General features: G+C 33.9%; 1 protein-coding gene across 1 annotated transcript; it reads right to left on the bottom strand.

Moving 5' to 3' along the window:
* Window positions 1-630: 630 nt before the first annotated feature.
* Window positions 631-1,536, bottom strand: LOC145099750 (ubiquitin-conjugating enzyme E2 variant 1A-like). Its single transcript, XM_079037264.1, has 4 exons — window positions 1,503-1,536; window positions 1,056-1,184; window positions 816-883; window positions 631-732 (listed from the first exon to the last, which is right to left on the bottom strand). The coding sequence occupies exons 1-4, from the start codon at window positions 1,534-1,536 to the stop codon at window positions 631-633; spliced, it is 333 nt and encodes a 110-aa protein (XP_078893390.1).
* Between the last annotated feature and the right edge of the window lie 23,393 nt (window positions 1,537-24,929).

The following is a 24,929-nucleotide window of genomic DNA, read 5'->3' as shown; positions in this document are numbered from 1 at the left end:
ATGCAAACATGTACATACACAAATAAAATGACAGTTTCAGACATATATTACAAGATTGGATGAAAACTTGGAGTTTGTAAAGTGGTAAAAATGGGAGGACTTTGGAAGTAAGATGCTATAAAATGGTTGTTTTACACAAAAACAACACCACATGGATTTTGAAAGTAAGATGTTATAAAATGGTTTTTTCACAAACAAAAACATCAGTAGTGGCAGGCGTAAAATAGGTTGATGCATTGAACAATTTAATTTTAACAAAAAGATAAATCATGTTTCTATATAACAAAACAAAAAGAGAAGCAGTGGCAGGGTAAATTGGGTAATTGCATTGGAAAATGATTTTTTTTAATTATCCAAAAAAAACACTATTACACTACAACAATAACAAAAAGTTGATTGAAGTATTCCATTTGTTTATAATGGATTATTATAAAACATGCGTTTTTTTGTAATTTTTAAAAATTTTAGTTGACGTATTCCATTTGTTTATAATTGATAATAATGATGTTTGGCTGGATAAAGTAGTGTACATATAACACACAAGGTTTATTCTTTTTTTAGACTGAACAAATCGTCTAAATGATCATTTTACCCTAGCATTTGAAATAACAAGTTTCAGAATACACACCTTCAGGAGGCTGAGGTGATTTCTTTCTTGAGTTGAGTCAATATATCCTTCATTGTGTAATCTCGTTGCCAATCAGAAAGCATTGGAAAAAGAGAAGGTTCCACCTTACATTATTTAAAAAAATATATTTTCATATATAAAAATAAATAGGGGAGAATATATAAATAAATAAACATATAGTACATACCACACCAGTCTCCTGATTCACACAACTCATGTTTATTTGCGATTGATATTTGACAGTCAGTGGTTTTTCTGGATACTCATGGCAACAAAATAGTTTAAGTTGATAGATGCTCCCTTCATGAACAGTCGGAGATATGTAAAGCAATGAGATTTATATAAAATTTACATGTTGATAATATAAAATAAAAATTAATATAACAGCAAAATAAAAGGGAATTGAGAAAGATTATATGAGAAGGACCAATGATGGTTCCAGTCCATGACTGCATGTAGACATCATCGACATCATCCATTCCATAGCTGACAGTTCTATCATCGATTCCCTTCTCTCCTCTTTTAAGTTCTTCTAGTAATCTAAAGCTCCTACGAACTGAATTCAACACAAATCATTATGAATAGTTGAAGAAACGCATGACAATTTATATAAGAAATAATTACTCAATTGGAACATGTATTATCATTACCTGGAACTAAGGTTACAATACAATATATTTATTATGTATATACACACAAAACATGTATATGCACCAATTTCATAATCACTTAGTTATAATGAATGACCAAACATTCTTCTACCTAAACCTCTATTGAATTTTGGACTTATTTTTTTGAGCTTTTGCATAATTGCAGACAATAACAGAATAACAGTTATAAGAGTCTGTATATGTTTGAGCATTTACCTAATTACCTTCTTGATAATCAGCTGAAAACTGCTCATTCATGGAAAACTAAATCAAAGGCTACTCTTAAACTATGTGTAAAATAAAACTTCCTGCTATGGGAGTCTTGGAAGATGAGCAAGCGACGTTAACTTCTATTTGTTAAACCAGATGCTTCTATTTGTTTTTTTTTTCTATGGGGAGCAAATTACATAATAAAAATTACCTCACTCTTCTAAACATTAGGGGTCTACAGTCTACAATAGAGAAAATGTGATAACAAAATGGGTAATGATGATTAAATCTTGAGTGCAAAAGTAAAACAGAAATAACAATCAAACCTTAGGAGAAGCATTTTGAAATCTACGGAAATAATTCAAAAGATATTATTATAGGATACCACTTACCAACAACTAAATTCTTTAAAGAGTTTTTAGACTGTAAGGACAATGGTCTCTTTCGATTAACTTTGAGAACAAAAGTGAAGGCATGTACATGTGAATATACTTTCTTTATGAAATGAACTTACAGGAAATTCTCAGGGACCAAGAATGTAATTTACTCAATAAAAAAAAGCTGAATACACATTGTTAAATGGGATAAAAAAAATAAATTGGATAAAGAAGCACTAACGCTCCCCAGAAACATGCATTGAAGAAAAGATATGAGCGGTGCCCCCAGAGTCTTTGCCCATGTTGACAAAATTCACATATTTTTGCCTTGTTGCTACATCAGAACTCCTGTAAACAACATTTAATAAAACTCTGATTATATTATACCCTTTAAAATAAGAAAATTTCAATGAACATGGAATAAAGAAGAATTACAATGAACCAAACACTTAAAAAGTAGGATTGTTTTGATTAGTTTTTGAGTAAATTACAATTTTGATCTCTGAGTTTAGCTGAATTTTTCGGTTTTGGTCGCTAAAAGAATTGGGTTGTAATTTCGTCATTATTTTAAAGTTTTCTTTCAACTTTGGTCCCTCGGTCATCTAAGTTAACAGTCCAACTGTTTATCTAAATGCCTATTTTGCCCTTGGACCAAAGCTGAAAAAACAGTATACTTAATACTATGGAAAAGTGTATGATTTATATTTGTATCAGTGTATTGTGTATGCTCTTCAGATATAACATTTTTAACAAAATAATATATTTCAAATACTATATTAACCTTAATTATAAAAAAGGAGTAAACTACCTATTTGGTCCCAATATAGACTGTTTTCTTTAGTTTTGGTCCATGGACAAAATGACCATTTTGTAAAAACAAGAATCGTCTATTTATAAAAATTAAAAACTTGAAAAAGGTCATCAGTGATAAGTAATGTCTGAACAGCAATACTTTCATGGGGGAACCTCAACATGCTTTGGTCCTTAACATGCACAATGTGGATCCTGCAACAAAAACAAATAATATCAAAATGACTATCTGCGTATGTTTTAAGGACTAATTTACAATACTGCCATTAAATTTGGAAACTTACATTAGTAAGCATAGTGAAGAAATCCTTGAGAACTCGTACCTCTTGGGCTGCTTTTGTATCTTTTATAATATTCATCACATTTGGAGCATCAAGAACCTCTCTTAAACTATGTCTGTGTAACAAACAAAACAACAAATGTTACTTAAATATGACATTAAAAAATTTGAACAAAATGAATATAAGAAAAATTCGTACTTGTATCCTGAAGTGGAGTGTACAAGAATTATGTGTGATTTGTTCTCAATTATGTCCCTCAAATTTCTCCTTTCTGCTTCCAACATTAAATGCCAATGAAAAAATAAACACCTGAAATTGTCAACAAACTTTCACACATCCAAGTTATAAAAACTCTAAATTCAAACAAATAGATTGGTGGTTGTCTGGAAACAGGCCAAGATGCTAATGAAACAATGTTTGTCTGGAATGAGTTTTTGACTACTGCAATCCACAATCAGGTCAACAATAACCTCTAGAAACATTCTTCAGGTTTGAATTCAATCAATCTATTGAAGTTCAACCAAAAGTCAAACCATATATAACACATGAAGAGAGCGTCCAATGGTGTTGATTTGTATAAAATCTGAATTAAGTCTAACTCATCATTCTTTTTAACCCAAAAAATTTGCCCATGGATTCAACAGCAGTTTGAAAGGTTAACCTATTCTGGAATCTCCGGATCTAAAAAGACAACACAAGAAGACCGTGAAAAGAATAAGAAAGTTAAAGAAATAATTACCCTTTTGTAGGCATTGGAATCAAGCCTGTTCTTAAAAAGTTCCGCAACATCGTTCCTCAAATACTTATGCGTTGCATTCCTCTTTGTCATTATCAAATTAAGTGGTGTCTCCATCATCTTGATCTGTGACTTGATGATATCACAAAGTCATCATTGCATAGAAGTATTGATAACTCAGACACTCTCGATTTGGCCAACATCATCGAAAATTTCCTAGAAGAAAGAAAGAAGAGATCAATAAAAGGGGCAAATTGGATGAGGAATTGTAACAATGAAATTGATATTGAAAAGATGATTCCAAAAGTAAAAAACAATTCGATGAAGAATAGAAATCGATTACACAAATGCATTATTGGAAGATAAGAAATTTTAAATTTGGGAGTAAAATCAAGAAGAGCTAACTGTGTATTCCCCTGGATGCGTTTGAAGAGGTGAGGTAGATGCGAATTAGGAATATGTTTTCTGGCATGAATGAAGTAAAAAGGAACGGTTTTTATGTTTCTTTAGGTTACAATTGAGAGAGAGAGAGAGAGGGAGGGCAGATGACGAAGGAAAGAAGAGAGAGGAATGTAACGGTGTTTGAATAACCTTGGTTAAGGAAGGATGATGTAAGCAAATAATCTAACGGTGAAAAATTAAGGATTGAAATGAAATGAATGGTCCTGATTTCTTAAGATTAGAATTTAAGTTTCTCTTTTAATAATATTTAGAGATAGATATCAAACCTAAAGTGTAATCATAAATAAACTTAATTTCAATTTTAAAATAATATCTTTACTTCTACTTATAAAATTATGTCTTTGACATTTAACATATTATACTTAATTTATTAGATTTAATATGTTGTTATATGTAAACCATTATTAGTTTAAACCTACAACTTTTGAACAGTTTTGACAAAATACATAAATTGTTAACTTAAATATAACATTACAATGTTTTTACTTAAATATAAATTTCAGTTCCACTCAAAAAACCAAAGAATATTTTGTAAATAGTTAAAAGTGATAAATTGTAGGATAAATGCAAAAAGTAAATTGTAATATCAATTTAACTTCAATATTTCCTAAAGATATTTTTAAAATCGTTAAAAGTTTTCAAATAACTAGCTTAAAATAACTTACAATAACAATAATTAAAAATAACTCTATATAAATGATTATATTGTTACATTTAAAATCAAAAAACTAATGTTTGATGTTTTAAATAATTATAATAATAGAAATTAAAACATTAAGCAAATAAATTTAAAAAAATTAGTTAACAACAACAAAAACTATAAATAACATTAAACCATATATTATATTTAATTTTATTGATACGCAACTCGCGAGTAAAAGTCATTCAAACGATTAAGATTATGAAGTTATAATAGATGTATATATTATCATATAATTCAAAATAATCAAAATATGATATGAACTTAGTATACAAATTATTATATCAATTTTAACAACAATGTTATAGTTATATTAAAAAAACATATATTAGTAAAGACTTCAACTATATATGTGTTTCTGCGCAACGCGCGGGCATTCGTCTAGTATATATATATATATATATATATATATGTGCACACACACACACATACATACATACACACACACACACACACACACACACATATATATATATATATATATATATATATATATATATATATATATATATATCGAATTTTAGGTTAAATTTGTAAAGTTGTGACTTAAAGTGACTAATACCTTCTGAGAAACCCTTGGGAGGCTAGATTTCGATTGAAGAGCAAGAAATAGAGATATTATAGTGAAGAACATCATCAATCATTCGGTTTTCTAGTTTTGACAATGTTTACTTCATGTGTTTATGCGTTTCTACTATGATCATGGGCTAATAACCATTTACTTTCGTTTATATTAGATGAACCCTAATACTATGTGTCGATTTCTAATTTTATGGATTTATAAAGTTGGTTTTAACTTGTGTTTCATAGATTGTCATCCTAGCATGTTAAATTTCTAATCTTTATCACTTAAATATAATGTGTAGTTAGTTGATCAATCTACTTGCATAATTTTGGTTATCTAATTGTTTATGAAACATTGAATTCTTAGAACTAGTGATTGAGCAAATCCTAGAGTTCGGTGGTAAAATTTAGTTGCTATAATTGTGATAGAGAACATTATTGATATTAAATATGTGTTTGATTTGATAATAGATAGGTAATTCTTAGATCTTATCACTCAGATTCCAATATATATATATATATATATATATATATATATATATATATCAATTTGGTGTTCTTAAGTTGTTTGATCATTGTAATTAAAGTTCATAAACTGGTGTATGCTAGGTATTTGGATCATGATAACTAGTAAATTATAATTGGTAACCAATAGAATAAATCAATTATCTTGAAATTAACCAAAGGAAAATGGGGGATTCGAAGCTAAACGGAAGTATCTTTTATGCTTTATTATAAATCATTTTCTAGTTGTTTGCTTTTGATTAAAAGATATTCTTAGTTAAATGTTTAATTTTAGTTATTATGAACTTGAAAAATCATATAAAGCTCCCATTAAAGTTACTTCTTTTAGTTTAATTTCTATCAATTATTTTTTGTTATAAAATTTCGTTCCCTGTGATCGACCCCTTACTTATTCAACTATACTAGTATGCGATTAGGTACACTTCATATTGTGTTTTAGCTGGTAAAATTGGTTTAGGTTATTAATTTTAGAGCTTTTAGTGAGTTTAAAACACATCAACACTACTGTAGACCTTTCTAAAATGGGAATATATATTCCTGACACAAAATGGGTTACAATTATATTTTCACCAATTTATGAACTACCTTGTATGGTCATAAACAAGCAAACACAGATTAGTTATTAATTATAATTGAGCTATATAAGATTTATCTAAGCAAGCACAATTATATATGTTCTCCAGCACAACTAAATTTGTTACTTTTTTTACTTATCTAAATCTGGTCGATCCTAGCTGTAGCAATTTAAATGTCACTAAATCACTAGGTATTCAAGTTCATTTAATTTAATGGTCAATAAGCTACTAAACCTGAACTTAAGCAACAAAGTTACAAACTTTAACATGCTAGGTAATGATAATCAAACAGAAGCATAAACCAAATTCATATAATCGATAAAGTAAGAAACTAACTAATAGTTTTAGGTTTCATCTTAACTAAACAAAAGTCTACAAAATTAGCTACTCATGGAAGTAATCAAACACAAAAACTCAATAGGAATAAAACTAAAGATAATCAAACCAAATGAATTGATGATGTTTTCTTCTTGATCTCTTCAAGACTTGAGCTCCAATTGTTTCCTCCTATTCTAAGCGTTTTCTAGAGGTTTTTTTAATACTTCTCTAGAAAGCCACTCCCAATCTCCCAATTCGTCATAATGTTCAGCTATATATGCTTTTCTAAAATCTGGCTACCACGACGTGGTAATGGCACCACGTCGTGGTCTTCGTGTTTATCCCATATTCTCCAAGCCAGCGTCAAGAATCACGAAGATTCCATTCACCACATCGTGGTGGGATTACCACATCGTGGGGTTTTAAATCCGACTTTTCTCAAAACATGAAAGTTGACCAAAACTGTGTCTAGTTTTCAGAACATTTTGAATCTCATCAATCGGACTTACGAGTCATGAGATATGGTCAAAACACTAACGAGGGGTCAAGCTGTCCAACAACATCCATTATGTATCTTCTTCTTGCTTAAGCTAACATTTTCCTGCTTCCAACTTCCATATTGCTTCCGAGCATGTATTTTACACTACATAACAACATACAATAAATTAAGTACCTTTTGTTCTATAATAAGCATAATTATAGCTACAAGGATTAAGATATGATGTAATATATATATATATATATATATATATATATATATATATATATATATATATATATATATATATATATATATATATATATATATATAGAGAGAGAGAGAGAGAGAGAGAGATGCACATATCATTCGTATGGAGGAGATATGATTTTTATCATATATAAAAATCAAATGAGTAAATGATTTCAAAACGTAAAAAGTGTACAAGGAGATCAGTTAGGTTTTGGCTAAAGTCATAAGAAGGAAAATTGTTGTACTCCCCGATATAAGAATTTCAAGACAAAGAATGTCAAAAACGGAGCCTACATGGGGAAGTTATTCTTTTTGTAAAATCATATTAGAATACCCCCACCACACAAAACAATAGGCTAAAAACAAAAGTTGAAATTAACCAAAGCAACCTAAAGCAAAGTAGTAGTCGTCGTCGATACCTACATGTGATTAAAAAGAATCTCAGAAACAATATTTGAATGAAAAAGGCATGAATATTATAAAAACATTATCGTGCACACGTCACGCGCGCCACACTCAGCACGCATGTCTGACGACCATATTCGCTGAGATACGAGAGATGTGAATGAATAGGAGAGTGACACAAGTCAAGTTCTGAATGGGGCCAACACATATGTGCACGACTCGCACAAGAAAGTGCGCTTCACACGAGCAAAAATGCCCACTATAAATAGAGGCCCTAGCCTCCTCATTTTTCACACCTTAATATAGTATCTCCTCTCCTATATCCAACATGGAGATTTTCCCTTCTCCAGAATGGCTCGAGCCTCCCGATGTGAAGTCGTGCATCAGTCAAAACACGCTACAAGGGTGAGTTTACGGCCCCATTTCTACGATTTTCAAAAGTTTTATCCGGGGGGGGGGGGGCAGGGGATACATGCTATAATAAAATGTTATTGATTTTGTAAAATATTATTATTTACATAATATCAGTAAATTATAAAATGCATGTAGCATTAGGATGATATTCTAACGGTGGTTACCCTGCCAATATCTTAGGAATTATATTATTCCTAGCCGTTATGCTACACAAAACCTTAAGATAATATTATGCCTGGTAGATACTTTGTCCAAAACCTTACGATAATATTATACCTAGTTGTTACTCTGGTCAATTCTCTAGGGTAACATAGTACCTAGTCCTTATTCTAGATAGATCTAAAGGATAGCATTGTACCTGGTTGTTACTTTGTCTAGATATCCTATCAAAGTAGCTAAACTATTATAATTATATGTATATATAAGTAAAGTATGTGTGTGTGTGTGTATATATATATATATATATATATATATATATATATATATATATATATACTAGTTTATAACTTGTAAGAACCACAATTATAAAATTAATTAAAATTTTATATTAAAAAAATCAAAATTATTAATCAATTATTTTAAATAAATTATTATTTAAGAGAATTTTTTTAGTTATATATAAAATTATAATCGTTGATTTAAATAAATATGTAAAGTTATATCACCTTATAATCTATATTAATTTTATTCTATTTTTCAATCTAATTTTATTAATTTAATATAATTAGAGTGAGCAAAATTAAAATTTAAAATTTAAAATGAAGAATCAATTATTAATTTAATATAATTAGAGTGAAAATTTTGAAGTTTGAAATGTATAAATAATTATTAATTTAATGTAATTAGAGTGGAAATTCAAAATCCAAAATTTGAAATAGATAATTAATAGATTGACAAGTGGAATGATATGTGATATATAACATTAATGAGAAGTTCTAATTTTATTACACTTGTCAATATGAGATTAAACATATTCTTTTATTAGAATACTAGGCGAATGTCCGCGCGTTGCGTGGGATATAAAAAAATATTTTATATTAAAAATAACTAAATCATTGTTATTAACAATTAAATAATAATTTCATAAAAAATATAAAAATAATTTTTAGTATTGTTATTATTTTGAACTATATTATAAGAGATAATGTTGAAACTTGAAGTTGTTTTGCATATACAAAGTTATATGATTAAAATAGAAAAAAAAATTAAAATAAATAAATCGTTATTGTTGTCTATTAAATAATAATTTCATATTAAATTAAAACGTTTATATTAAATATTATCATTATGTAGAAAATACGATAATAAAGACATCTTTTTATCTATCTTAAATTTTATCATTCTGTACAACATATGATAATAGAGATACCTTTTTATCTTAAATAGTAAAAAAATCTTTTGTATCATAAATATTATCATAATTATGTAGAACATATGATAACAGTGACGTCTTTTATAAGATTAAAACTTTAAATTGTATTACATACAGGGTTGTAAAAGTTGGCTAACACAACCAAATACTCGACATGTTACTTAAACTCGACCTCCAATGGAAGCGAGTTTGCCTAACTTAGCCAGAAGACACTCAGATCCTTATTAAACTTGATCAAAATCTAAAAAATACAGTCCAAAATCAGTTTCGAAATTCTGAAATTTAATTGGTCACTTGTGGAGAAAGACAATCTCACCAAAGAATACACTCAACGTCCTACAAAGTTAGATGCAAGGAAGATCTCATGGCTTAGTCCCTTTGAAATATTTCACAACCTTTCCTATTTAAGTATTTATAGAGGACAATATATTCTCTTGTTTACTCTCACGATCAATGTGGGATGAAGACATTTTAATTAAACTCATTTCTTTATTTGCCAATAATTTCATTTTGTTAAATAAAATATTAAATAATAAAAATAAAACGTTATCCAGAAAATTTATATTTTAATAGTTCCATTTTTCAGTAATCTCGTAAGTTGCTATAAAAAATTAAGTTTTTATTGAATAACTTTTTGTTAAATCCTAAAATCATAAATTCAATTAGGTACTTAATATAGAAAGTTTGTTTATATGTATTTTCATAATTCAAAATGTCATTATAAAATGAATTCATTTATAAAATATAATCGAGTATATATTTCATGCTTTTGAATCAAAGTGATTTTTCAAACAATTATAATTTTATGTTTAGGTAGATTTTTTTATTTATATAACATTATGTAACTTATAATATTATTATAAACAATTTGAATAATCATGGGAGTTTCCAATGTATGTGGTGAAAGGAAAATGCTTCATTTATCGGTCCAAATTGATCAAACTCGGACCGATTCAACTTAATATACCAAACTACATAACATTTTTTCTATTGAAACACGGTTTATATATATTTTGTGTTTTTGAATCAAATTTAATTTTCAAATAATTATAATTTTATGTTTAGGTAACTTATTTATAATATTATTAGAGACAATTTGAAAAATCATAGGAGTTTCAAATGTATGTGCTGAAAGGAAAATGCTTCCTTTATTGATTTAAATTAATCAAACTCAGACCGATTTAACTCAATATACCCAACTACATAACGGTTTTTCAACTAAACTCTGTTTGAACCTAAAAAAATCTTGTTCAAAACCATTTTCAGGATTCTAAAACTTAAATGGACAGTTGTCAATAAAGACAATCTCACCAAAGAATACCCTCAACATTCTAAAAAGGTTGGCATAAGGAAGTTCTCATGGTTTGGTCCCTTTGAAACATTTCACAATCTTTCCTATTTATAGAAGAGGAAACATTCTCTTGTTTGCTCTCACCATCGATGTGGGATGAAGACATTGTAATAAAACACGCTTTCTTGTTTATAAAAAATTATTCAACTTATTTAGTAATTCATTCCATTTCTCTTGTTTACCCTTTCTTTATTGTTCAATAGTTCCATTTCTCTATAATCTCGTAAGTTGATATCCAAAAAAGTAAGTTTTTATTGAATAACTTTTTGTTCAATTCTAAAATCATAAATTCAGTTAGGTACTTAATATAGAAAGTTTGTTTATATGTATTTTCAAGATTCAAAAGTTCATTATAAAAAGGATTCATTTATAAAATATAATCTGCGTATATATTTCGTGCTTTTGATCAAATCGAATTTCAAACAATTATAATTTTATGTTTAGGTAGATGTTTTTTTATATTTATATAACATTATGTAACTTTTTTAAAATATCAATGGAAACAATTTGAAAAATTATGGGAGTTTCAAATGTATGTAGTGAAAGGAAAATGCTTCTTTTATGGTCCAAATAGATCAAACTCAGACCGATTCAACTAAATATACCAAACTACTTATTTTTTTTCTAGTGAAACCCGGTTTGTATATATTTCGTGCTTTTGAATCAAAATGATTTTTCAAACAGTTATAATTTTAGGTTTATATAGATGTTTTTGTATATTTATATAAAATTATGTAACTTATTTATAATATTATTATAAATAATTTGAAAAATCATGGGAGTTTCAAATGTTTGTTGTGAAAGGAAAAGGATTCCTTTATCGGTCCAAAATGATCCAGCTCTGGTTCAACTCAATATACCCAACCATATAATTTTTTTTTCTAACTGAAACACGGTTTAAACCTGAAAAAATTCGATTCAAAACCATTTTTGGAATTCTAAAAGTTAACTGGACACTTCCCAATATAGACAATCTCATCAAATAATACCTTCAAAATCCTACAAAGGTAGGCATGAGGAAATTCTCATGGTTTGGTCCCTTTGAAACATTTCACAATATTTCCTATTTATAGAAGAGGAAACATTCTCTTGTTTACTCTCGTCATCGATGTAGGATGATGACATTGTAATAAAACACCCTTTCTTTTTTATAGAATATTATTTAACTTATTTATAATATTATTGTAAAGAAATTGAAAAGTCATAGAAGTTTCAAATGAATGTGGTGAAAGGAAGTTAAAAAATCGGGTTTCAAATGCATGAGATTCAAGAAAAAATGCTAGCTTTATAAGTATGTATGATGGAGATAGGGAGATAGGGATATATATATATATATATATATATATATATATATATATATATATATATATATATATATACACACACATATGATTATGAAAAGAAACCAAAAATAAAGGAACCTAAAGCTATAAGATCAAGAAAACAAGAAGTATACTATAAGGCTAAACAAAACAGATGACATATGAGAACGATACTTTTCATCCTTTAGCCAATTAATATTCAACTAACCCCGACCTGTAAGCGTTAAATCTTAAGTGTGTAACACCATAAATTTCAAACCAATTTTTCGCATTTTATAGAAGCATAGTTCATTTAGTAATCATAAAAACATCAGTGTTTGAAACTCAAATCCATAACATATAAAAATCCCAAGATCTCATAACATAAAAATCCCGTGTATGTACTGATCAGGCCGACGCCTTCCCGCGATCCTCACTAGTACCTGAAACAAATAACACCAAACACTGTAAGCACAAAGCTTAGTAAGTTCCCCAAAAAACCACACATAGCACATATTAGCCACTCGAGGCTATAACTCTGTGGGTCTGTGCACCCAAACTCTGTGAACCTCCAGGTTCTAACTCTGTAAACTTGCACAACATAAATCACATAGAATAATGCAGTGCAACACATAACACATAAATATCATACAAACACTATATCACATAACTCTAGTTACCTACTCAAGGTAAAGTATAGTGAGAATACTCACCTCGCGTATCTCGACAACTCGTAAATCCCTGAAATCACTAGTGCTCGATCTCCCGAGCTATAGTCCTCCTATAACACAATACATCTATAATTAACACTTTCCCAACTAAGGTTGACTAACCCTATCAAGTCAACACCGGTCAACTATGGTCAATGGTCAACAGTCAACTCAACTCGCCGAGTCTCTACGGGGACCCGATTCCTCTGAGTCCCTTCCGACTCACCGAGTCACTCACCCGACTCGGTTACTCAACCCCTGGTTCGAAAACACTGAACAACCCGCACCAAATCGTCGAGTCTGGAAATGGACTCGGCGAATGCGTTCCATGCACAACCCCAAACGACCTTCTGAGGTCAGATCTGCTTCATTAACTCATAGATACAGTCCTTCCAAGTTTATTCATCACGTAAAGTTCATGTCTTGGTGCTCATAACACACCTAATGACTCATAAATGGTGTTTTGACCTCAAGCACAAAGACCCCAAACCAAAACCTCCATGGATTCATAAAAAGCTTGGACAAAGGGACACTCTGGACCTCCAAGGGTCCAGATCCAGAACCTAACTCGCTTAAGGGACCAAGGAAGCACTAGATCTAGCCACAAAAGGCTCAATAAGCCCTAAATCAACATGAACATCACCATAACAGAAAATGGTTCGAAAATAGTACCTCAAACGTGATGTTCTGGACCTCAGATCTTCAGGGAGTTGATCCTCTTGTTTCCCCTTGGGTATAGCTTCCTTTCCCTTGCTAGATAACACCTCCAATGTCAACAATGGCTCCTTCTCTCACTCCAAACGCTCAAGCTCACTTGGGTTTCGCTCTGGGGACTGGTGAGCACAAATGACGGCCATAAGGCCCTTTAAATAGGCCCCAAACCCGAGAAATTAGGGTTTCATTAAACAGCACAGACTCGCCGAGTCCACCAATGCGACTCGTCGAGTCTGGTCATTAATCTGGGTGAGAAATCGCGTCTCTACTCGGCGAGTCTACGCACCAACTCGCCGAGTTCTTCCACAAAACTCAAAATAAAATGAATAAATATAATACCTGAAATTCCGGATGTTACAATTCTCCCCCTTTTGAATCTGACTTTGCCCTCGAAGTCTCATTACTGAAATAGCTCCGGATGCTGCTCCCGCATCTCACGCTCTGGCTCCCAGGTCAACTTGGATCCCTTCCGATGTTGCCACTGAACCTGTACCAGTGGCACCTCCTTGTTCTTGAGAACCTTAATCTTCCGATCCATAATCGCAACTGGTCTCTCCGCGTAGTTCAGGCTCGCATCCACCTGAATGTCCTCTAACGGCACTACCGCGAACTCGTCGGCTATACACTTCCTCAACTGAAACACATGGAAGGTATTATGAATCCGCTCCAATTCCGTAGGTAGCTCCAAGCGATACGCTAACCTACCCACCCTCGCAATCACTCTGAACGGCCCAATATACCGGGGCCCTAACTTGCCCCTCTTCCTGAATCGGATCACTCCTTTCCAAGGAGATACCTTTAGGAGAACATAATCACCGACCTGAAACTCGAGCTCGGATCGACGTCTATCCGCATAACTCTTCTGGCGGCTCTGAGCGGTCAAAAATCTCTGCCTGACCCGCTGTATCTGCTCTGTCGTCTGCAGCATAATCTCTGTGCTACCCATAACACGCTGCCCGACCTCTCCCCAGCAAATGGGGGTCCGAAACCTCCTCCCATACAACAGCTCAAAGGGTGGCATACCAATGCTCGAATGATGGCTGTTGTTGTAGGAAAACTCTGCCAAGGGCAAATACGTGTCCCAACTCCCCCCGAAGTCCAACACACATGCCCGGAGCATGTCCTCGAGCGTCTGAATCGTCCGCTCACTCTGTCCGTCAGTCTGGGGGTGATATGTGGTACTAAAATAAAGCCTAGTACCCAACTCCTCGTGAAACTTCTTCCAGAATCTGGAAGTAAAACGCAAATCCCGGTCTGAAACAATCGAGATCGGCACTCCATGCCGTGATACCACTTCCCTCACGTACATCTCTGCTAATTTCTCTGCGGAAGAACTCTCAATGATAGCAAGGAAGTGGGCGCTCTTTGTCAACCTGTCCACAATCACCCAAATTGCATCGACTCCCCTAGCAGTCCTTGGCAATTTGGTGATAAAATCCATAGTAATCTATTCCCACTTCCATTCGGGAACCTCCAACGACTGCAACTTACCATGTGGTCTCTGGTGCTCGGCCTTAACCCTACGGCAGGTTAAGCACCTCTTTACAAACCATGCAACATCCCTCTTCATGCAGGGCCACCAATACTCTCTCCTCAGGTCTAAATACATCTTAGTGGCCCCAGGATGGATCGAGAATTTCGACCGATGAGCCTCTTCCATCAAAATGGCACGCGTCCCTCCCACAAACGGTACCCATATACGCCCCTGAAATGTCATAAGCCCCCGACCATCGGTAACGAACTCCGATACCAATGCAACAACTCGCTCTCTCTTCTGGTTCTTCGATCTCACGGCCTCAGCATGTGCTCCACGAATGGTGTCCAACACCGGAGCCATCATGGTCAACTGCAAACATACATCTCGCAATGGGGCGCTCTCCGCCCTGTGACTCAGGGCGTCAGCTACCACATTAGCCTTGCCCGGATGGTACAGGATCTCACAATCATAATCCTTGACCACATCCAACCACCTCCTTTGCCGCATATTTAGGTTAGGCTGATCCATCAAATACTTCAGGCTCTTATGGTCCGTGTATATCGTACACCGAACCCCATACAGATAGTGACGCCAAATTTTGAGGGCGAACACCACTGCCCCCAACTCTAGATCATGGGTGGGATACCTCATCTCATGAGGCTTCAACTGCCTTGATGCGTATGCTATCACATGCACTCTCTGCATCAGCACCGCTCCCAACCCCAAGATCGACGCATCACAGTATACCACGAAGTCCTCCATCCCCTCCGGGAGGGCTAACACCGGGGCTTTGCATAACCTTTGGCGAAGTGTCTCAAAGGAGGCCTGGTGCTCGGGGCCCCATGAAAAAGCGACACCCTTCCGGGTCAACTTGGTGAGTGGAACTGCGATCTTAGAGAAATCCCTGATAAATCTCCGATAATAACCTGCCAACCCTAAGAAACTCCTAATCTCGGAGGGTGACCTCGGCACCTCCCAACTCATCACTGCCTCAACTTTGGCCGGGTCGACCAATTGTTGGGTTTTGAGCAATCTAACACTTCCTAAGTGTGCATGCAACCCTAATAAACCTTGGATCTATGTTTTCTTCTAAAATACATACAAATAATAATTTCCAAGGTTTCTTCCTAACTAGCATAGCATAAGGATTATGAATCATAAAACTACTAGTAGAAATACATACCTTTTGATGATGGTTGATTGTTTGGAGTTTGAGAGCCAAGCACCAATAGTGTGAATGCCTCAAATGGAATCACAAATCACCACAAACACTGGGAAAACTTTGAGAGAGTGTATACACACATAGAAAATCGGCCACACACACACAAAACCACACTAGTGACACTAGTGGCTATTTCATGCAACATAAGCATGCTTATATAGTGTACATGATTAGGGTGAAACCCTAATAACCCATGACCTTTCCTTTTCCAAGGATCCATGGGTTAAAAGCTCCATGGATCATCCATGGACTTCCATATAAGCCTAGCCCATTAACAAATGAGTGTTAGCCCACACTATATAAAACCAATAGCCCGCAATCTAATTAGTCTTCCTTTTAATCTCTAAAATAATTCATAATTAATTTAAGACTAAGACTAATTAAATAACATGACTTCATATTAATATATTATAACTTATAATATATTAATAAACATATGTGTATAACTCTCATAAAATTATCCATAAATAGTTTGGGTGAAGTGCAACCCAAATGGACCATGCCGGGTCGGGTCATGTATATACCAAATAAGTTATGGACTTAGACACCTTATCCAACAGACTCCCACTTGGATAAGTCTAATAACTATATTTGCGTATGTTACTTCAGGAACCAACCAGCAATCGTAGCTCTTGAAAACTCTGTTGAACTATGAAGCGCCATTTTAGATAAGTGATCATATAATCCTCTATTCTCATGATATTAGCCGGACAAATACATGAAACAACGTCGTACTTATTGTCCAACAGTTTGTTTCCCGATTTCCGATTTGTTTAACAAAGAACTTAATCGAACACATCAATTTTAGTTCTGACCGGCCGGTACATAGGTCACAAAAAAATCATCGAGGGGCCCAGATATCGCTTCTATTTCTAGAAGGAACAGATAAACTTCGACTCATATGCTTGTTCTACTACTTGTTGAATTGTACACAAAGGCACGTTTTATAACATCAAGTTACTGATGCGTTTACGTGCAATCAATGCACAACCAACTCATAGGTAACAGCTCATATCTCTAGGTTTGAAGATTTATATGATATTACCGTCTCACGATCACTCGAGATAAATTCCATGAAGTGATACAAGTGAGCGTGGGTTTATTCCAATACTCATAACTTATGAGCACTCATGAATGTTGTAGCAACCATTGCTATGACTAAACCCATTTAGTCATCTACAAACTCGATTCATGACAGTCTTGATTCACACCTACTTCCAACATATGAACGACTGTGGAGTGTTTAAATAACTTAGTCATTCGGAAAGAATAACCTAGCTATTTTGGAAGTCAAAACATGCAAAGTGAAACATTATAATAATCGAATCCAATATGGTCTCAGAACCCTTTTGAATATAAATAGAACCACCTTTTATTTATCACCATATTGATTACACATTATTCATTGTATAATGTTTCAAACAATCAACTTAAGACTTGAATAAAAACAACAGTCGTCCCATGCTCCTGGCATGTACACTTTGTTTTCTAAAACAATAGTTATGCCATACTCCAAGTATGCACACTATGTTTGTCTATGATCCTTACATTGTGATGTAGATCAATTGAACATGATTCCAATGATACTCATTTCACAATCCCAAATCCTTATTGTAAATGTGAGAATCCCCGATTTCTATCATTTACCAAAAAAACTGTTAGATTTTAAACTTTTATGCAACGTTCCTCTTGTAATGATTATGCACAAAGTCACCAAAACCTAGTCACCAATCATTACAGAGTATTCCAAAGAAGGTCAACCTCTATGGAACGGAAGTCTAATATTCAAAGTACATTGCTTTGAACATCCTTCTTGCATTAAGGTTTTCTAATCTTACATAGATTGAATAACTTCCACCTATGGAGACATTTCCATAGTCCCATTTTGACTATCACTTCCAAACAAGAGTTACTTCTTTTTAGAATATGTCAATATGGTCCTTTCCGACAACTTACATCATACTTCCAACTTTCCCTGAGCAACCAATCTTTGGCGAACCTCAGATTGTCCTCGACAATTGCTTAATCACTTTAGTCATATCCAGTTCTAGACTTTTCCCTTCTCAATGCCTTAAGCATTTGGAAAATTTAGAAAAGATGAATATTATAGCACATGCAATCGATCCTATATCCTAAGCATATGGGACACGATTCATGATGTTTTACACAGAGACATGATACTAGACAAGTCTTTTGCTACAATATTTTTTTATTTTCCATGTTTTCAAAATTTAACTATGAAGAGGGATGCCGTAATCATAATCAAATTTTGAAAACGCAATATATATAGAATTTCTTCAAGTTGAACCATTCCAACATAAAATTCATATATATATATATATATATATATATATATATATATATATATATATATATATATATATTCTTGACTAAAGATGATTAAAATCTCAATCTAAGCTTTAGAATTGAAATGAAGTATAATTTCCTCTCCCTTAATTATAGCAAAACAACTTTTCAACCCCTGCAACTTCACGAATTGAAACTTTGTTTTCTATAATTAACATTGCTAACTTGCAACACTAAACGTAATAATCATGCTCCCACTAACATGATGATTATCAGCATAACACTTATGCTCCCACTAGCTCTGACATATTTCCAGAAATTTGCCGGACTTCTGAATGTTAGATTCATACACCCTTTCTTAGATAGCTCACATGTGTGTCTAAACAATTTTCAGAACTATGAAAAGGGATGCCGTAATCATAGTCTCAATTTCTTAGGCATTTTCCATTTCTCACAAGTCCAGGTTAGTGTGCCGGTTAACCACACACGCTCCACTAACGAATTTTGGAAAATGCAAATATCACAATTGCTATCTAATTAAAATCTACTCAGTGAAAGCGTTTCCTCACCATCATTTTCATGAATCAGAGAGAAACTTTATGACACTTAGATTTTATAGTGTATGAGTTCCTATCCATGTGAATTTGTCAAAACCATAATCACAAGATAAGATTAGTGACAAATTCAGCCTTACACGGATTAAACTTGTTCAATTTTAGTTTCTTGTCACCTTGGTAACACAAGGCCCACCAATGCTTCCAAGTTGAACTCTGATAACTAACATGCAAATTCAACTTATTTGAAGTAGGTATAGAAATAAGAATTATGTCAACACGATAGGTTGCAAACCTTAAGTCGTGTGCTAGTGATAAATTGCAGGTTTTACTCTTGATTAAATCTTGAAACTCTTTCAGGATCTTTAAGGCTCCCACTGTCCCCTTGACATATAAGTTTCCTCAGTCAAGAACCATTCCTTGACAAAACAAATATTCAAGGGACAATGTCGATTCTTATCAAGACTAACACTTCACACAATTGGTCTTAGTTGGTCTTTGTCTCATCCAAGACATCACAACTTACCAATCTCAAATGTACAAGAGTAGAAACATTCTACACTACATTTGATAAGTGTTTTAATAAATCCTCCTTTATGTCACTCAAGGTTACAATCTTGGAGTATGACTCTAAGAATTGTTTTGGAACGAAGTATGACTCATCTTCTTGATTTTAACCAATCCAACAATTCATGACCTCTCTTCTTAGCCATAACAATGCACTAAGACGTCCTTAGAGTATGAATTTGTGATACGGTTTCATAATCATTAAGATGATCATGAAATATGATACTAAAGTACTCTCCCATCCTTTCAGATTTGAGAAACTTTTATCTTTCTGCCTAATTTGATTCTTCTCATTTGTTTTGTCATACATTGTAACCTTTCCAATGTTACAGAATTACACTTAACCTCATAAGTATAATCATATTTACTAATCTTTAGTAAATCATGACAAATCAATCTTTGTGGTGGACCTTGACCAGCGCACACCCAGTGTACCTAATTCCTTAGTCCTTCAATTGACTCACATATACATGTGATCAAAGAATTAGTCTTAATTTTCAAAGATGAAAATTCTCATTCATCATACAATACAACTTGTATGATTCCAAGTTTCTGTCCAATTGAAACTTGGGTGATGAAAAACTTTCTTCATTTGGTAAATTCACACACTACCACAAATGAAAGAATTAAATCGACTTTCCAATATTGCTATTACTGGAAATATATAAGCAACAATTTTCCACAGATGCTATTGTAAGGATATTTTTAAAATAAATAAAATCAAAACCTTTTTTTTCTTTTATTTTAAAACTTTGCGGAAAAACTTATCCTTACAATCCACATGAAAACCTTGTTGTTATCTATTCATAAGCAATATATTTAAGCAACAACTCAAAATTCTGATTACCGAACCATGCGATCGAAACCCACCTTCGCAATCAGAATCAACATATACTTACTTTAAGCTTCCTATCTTTTCTTTGATTCTTAAAACATCAGCATGTGACCCATTCACATTATGTAATAAGAATCTCCAAATAGGAACTTAATAGAGTTAGATAGTGGACTTTACCTGAAGTAGAGTCAAACCTCTTGACTTGATCAACCTTATGACCTTTCAGGTGAATAGGGCAGCTTCGCAACCAATGCACCTTCCTTTGGCAACAAAACACATGGACCCTTTGGTAATGGCACATGAGACTATCTCAGACTTAGCCTTTCTCTTTACCATTTGGTCAACCGAGTTGACTATGGCCGATCCCTTTCCATTGGGAAGACAAATCTTTTTCTAGATATCCAATGCTACCATTGTCAATGTCCATTTAAGACTTGGGAAGTTGTTCTTTTAATCAAATTTGCTTTACTGGTGTTCCAAATCATTGCTGATTCCACAACACCAAGCAAATAGATAAGATCATTAAGGGTCATTTCATAGTCTGTCTCATAGTAGTCCCAAAGAGACTCACTATGTTACTAAGAAAGTGATTAAACATCCAACTTTCACGGGACTTTGACACCCAACTCTCCCGGCTTGTCAATATGTGACTTTATCTCCAAGATGTGAGCACACATAGACTATGCTTGCCAATAGGGATTGAGTGACTTTAAACTTTTCAAGAACTTGTGGGTGAGGGAGAATAATTGGAGGAGGTGGAGGAAGTGAAGCATGATGTTGAGGGACACCATCTTCAAGAGATTTGGGAAGATCATAGTTGTCTGAACCAGACATCTATAATGGGAGAAAATCAAGTTAGTTGATTCAAAGTCCTTAATATAACACCCAATATGAAATATTAAGGCTAGGACCCAACACAATATTTTATAATTTGGAAGAGGGATGCCGTAATCCAAGCTATAAAATATTTGAAGGTAGGCGAATGACGATTCACCAATTTCCACCATGAAAAACGAAATAATTTATTAGGTTTTAATTGGATTTGAAATTCCTAGATCTTTTGAGATTCATTGAACTTTTCAATGGCATGTTTCAATCTCGAGTGGGCCCTCTCAAAATTTGTGACTGGGATACCGAGGATCACAAAACAAGGTGTGAATAACCATACCAATTCACTTGGTACCCTTAATATTATCACCTAATCAATGTGCCGGTTAACCACACACGCTCCATTGATCTATGACAAACATTAAGTCACCCTTTGTGATCCTTACTAGTCCAAGTTAGTGTGCCGGTTAACCACACACGCTCCACCAACGACTTGGTAAGGTACAAAGTGTGAATTCCATGGGCTAGCACCAAATTCACATTTTTCCTAAAGTAACTAAGATTGGGAATTAAATAAAAAAATTATTTAGTTACTTTATAATAATCATTATACTTTTAATGAGAATTTAAAGTCATTGTCCTACCCGTTCGGCTACGACCCTCCACCGATCAAGCAAGCGGTGGGTTAGAGTGGACACCCATTAAGTTGCCATTTTATAGGCAACAACCTTATACCCACCTTATAGACCGGCTTCGTGAATGAGGCCTACTAATGGTAAAACGACTTGTTCTTATACATATATATATATAATAATTAACCATTAATCTTATAATAGTATAAGGGTAGAATTTTAACTTTTAAAACTTCTAGGGTATGGATTTAAAGTTTGTGACAGACTTTACAAATTCCAAAACTTGAGGGCAAGTTTTGAACAATTCATAAACTTTTGGATATTCATAACTTATGAGTTTTAATTAAGTGTTTAATACTTTTAATGAAGAGTCTCTTGGAAATCCATAACTTGAGGACAAGTTATGAAGTCCATAAAAGCATTTATTAGAAAACTCTTCAAAAGTGTAACTTATGACTTCTTAAAAAAACATTTAAAAGAAAACCTCTTGGAATTCCATAACTTGAGGACAAATCATGAATTCCATTAAAACACATTAAGATCAAGAATTAACTAACAAACAATTTTCAAATAATTCCTATGATCTAACAAAACTCATATGAACATGAACATCCACATCAACAATTTCAAGAATCATATGAACACATATAAACTTGAAATTTTGATTATAACTTTGAAATTGGTCCACCATCATCATTACCACATCAAAAACAGGTTTTATGAGTCCAAAAGAGTTGAAGGTAATGATTCTAGACCAATTCCAGCACCAAAACCCGAAGATATGTTGTCTGGGGGTCCAACTCATCGAGTGCATGAACCAACTCGCCGAGTTGGATGAATTTTGTCTTGGACTCGTCGAGTCCCTTTATGGACTCGGCGAGTCAGCTGTGCAGACAGCATAAAATCTTCGATTTTCAGCAATTTGCATCAAGTATTCAAGAAAACAAGCCTAGGCTCTGATACCACTGTTGGGTTTTGAGCAATCTAACACTTCCTAAGTGTTCATGCAACCCTAATAAACCTTGGATCTATGTTTTCTTCTAAAATACATGCAAATAATAATTTCTAAGGTTTCTTCCTAACTAGCATAGCATAAGGATTATGAATCATAAAACTACTAGTAGAAATATATACCTTTTGATGATGGTTGATTGTTTGGAGTTTGAGAGCCAAGCACCAATAGTGTGAATGCCTCAAATGGAATCACAAATCACCACAAACACTTGGAAAACTTTGAGAAAGTGTATACACACATAGAAAATCGGCCACACACACACAAAACCACACTAGTGACACTAGTGGCTATTTCATGCAACATAAGCATGCTTATATAGTGTACATGATTAGGGTGTAACCCTAATAACCCATGACCTTTCCTTTTCCAAGGATCCATGGGTTAAAAGCTCCATGGACTTCCATATAAGCCTAGCCCATTAACAAATGAGTGTTAGCCCACACTATATAAAACGAATATCCCACAATCTAATTAGTCTTCCTTTTAATCTCTAAATTAATTCATAATTAATTTAAGACTAAGACTAATTAAATAACATGACTTCATATTAATATATTATAACTTATAATATATTAATAAACATATGTGTATAACTCTCATAAAATTATCCATAAATAGTTTGGGTGAAGTGCAACCCAAATGGACCATGCCGGGTCGGGTCAAGTATATACCAAATAAGTTATGGACTTAGACACCTTATCCAACAGATATCCCTTTCTGGTTAACGAGATGCCCTAGGAACTGGACCTCTCGCAACCAGAAATCACACTTGGAGAATTTGGCATAAAGCCTCTCCGATCTTAGAGCTCCGAGGATCTCCCTCAAATGCTCCTCATGCTGCTCTCTAGATCTCGAATATACCAAAATGTCGTCGATGAATACAATCACCGACGGATCCAACATCGGCCTGCACACTCGGTTCATTAGATCCATGAACACTGCCGGCGCATTGGTGAGCCCGAAAGGCATCACCACAAACTCGTAATGCCCATAACGCGTCATGAACGCTGTCTTCTGGATGTCCTCATCTCGCACCCTCACCTGATGATATCCGGACCTCCAATTGATCTTGGAGAACCAAGATGCTCCCTGTAACTGATCGAACAAATCGTCGATCCTCGACAACGGGTAATGGTTCTTGACCGTCAGCTTATTCAACTCCCGGTAATTAATACACATCCGGTGTGAACCATCCTTCTTCTTGACAAAAAGGATAGGCGCTCCCCACGGCGAGCTGCTCGGCCGAATAAATCCCTTTCCCAGCAGCTCCTGAAGCTGCAAGGACAACTCTTGCATCTCTGGAGGTGCAAGGCGATAAGGCACCTTGGCAATAGGCCTAGCCCCCGGAACCAAATCGATACTGAACTCCACTTGCCTCACGGGAGGCACACCCGACAACTCCTCTGGAAATACATCCGGGAACTCACGCACTATCGGAACCTCCTCAACTGACCTCGGCCTATCTGAATCAACCCGCGTATCCATCACATACGCCACAAAGCCCTTACAGCCCTGCTGTAGACACTGCGTCACCCTACCGGCCGAACAAAACGCTGACCCAGAATGTGTACCCTCGCCATACACCGTAAGAACTCCCCCACTAGGGTCTCGTATGGTCATCAGTTGCCGCTCACAGTCGATAACCGCACTGAATTTGCT

The sequence above is a fragment of the Lactuca serriola genome, chromosome 4 (assembly GCF_051521515.1).
Source record: "Lactuca serriola cultivar US96UC23 chromosome 4, Lser_US96UC23_V15, whole genome shotgun sequence".
NCBI classification, from domain to species: domain Eukaryota; kingdom Viridiplantae; phylum Streptophyta; class Magnoliopsida; order Asterales; family Asteraceae; genus Lactuca; species Lactuca serriola.
This window is presented reverse-complemented; position numbering and strand designations above follow the sequence as displayed.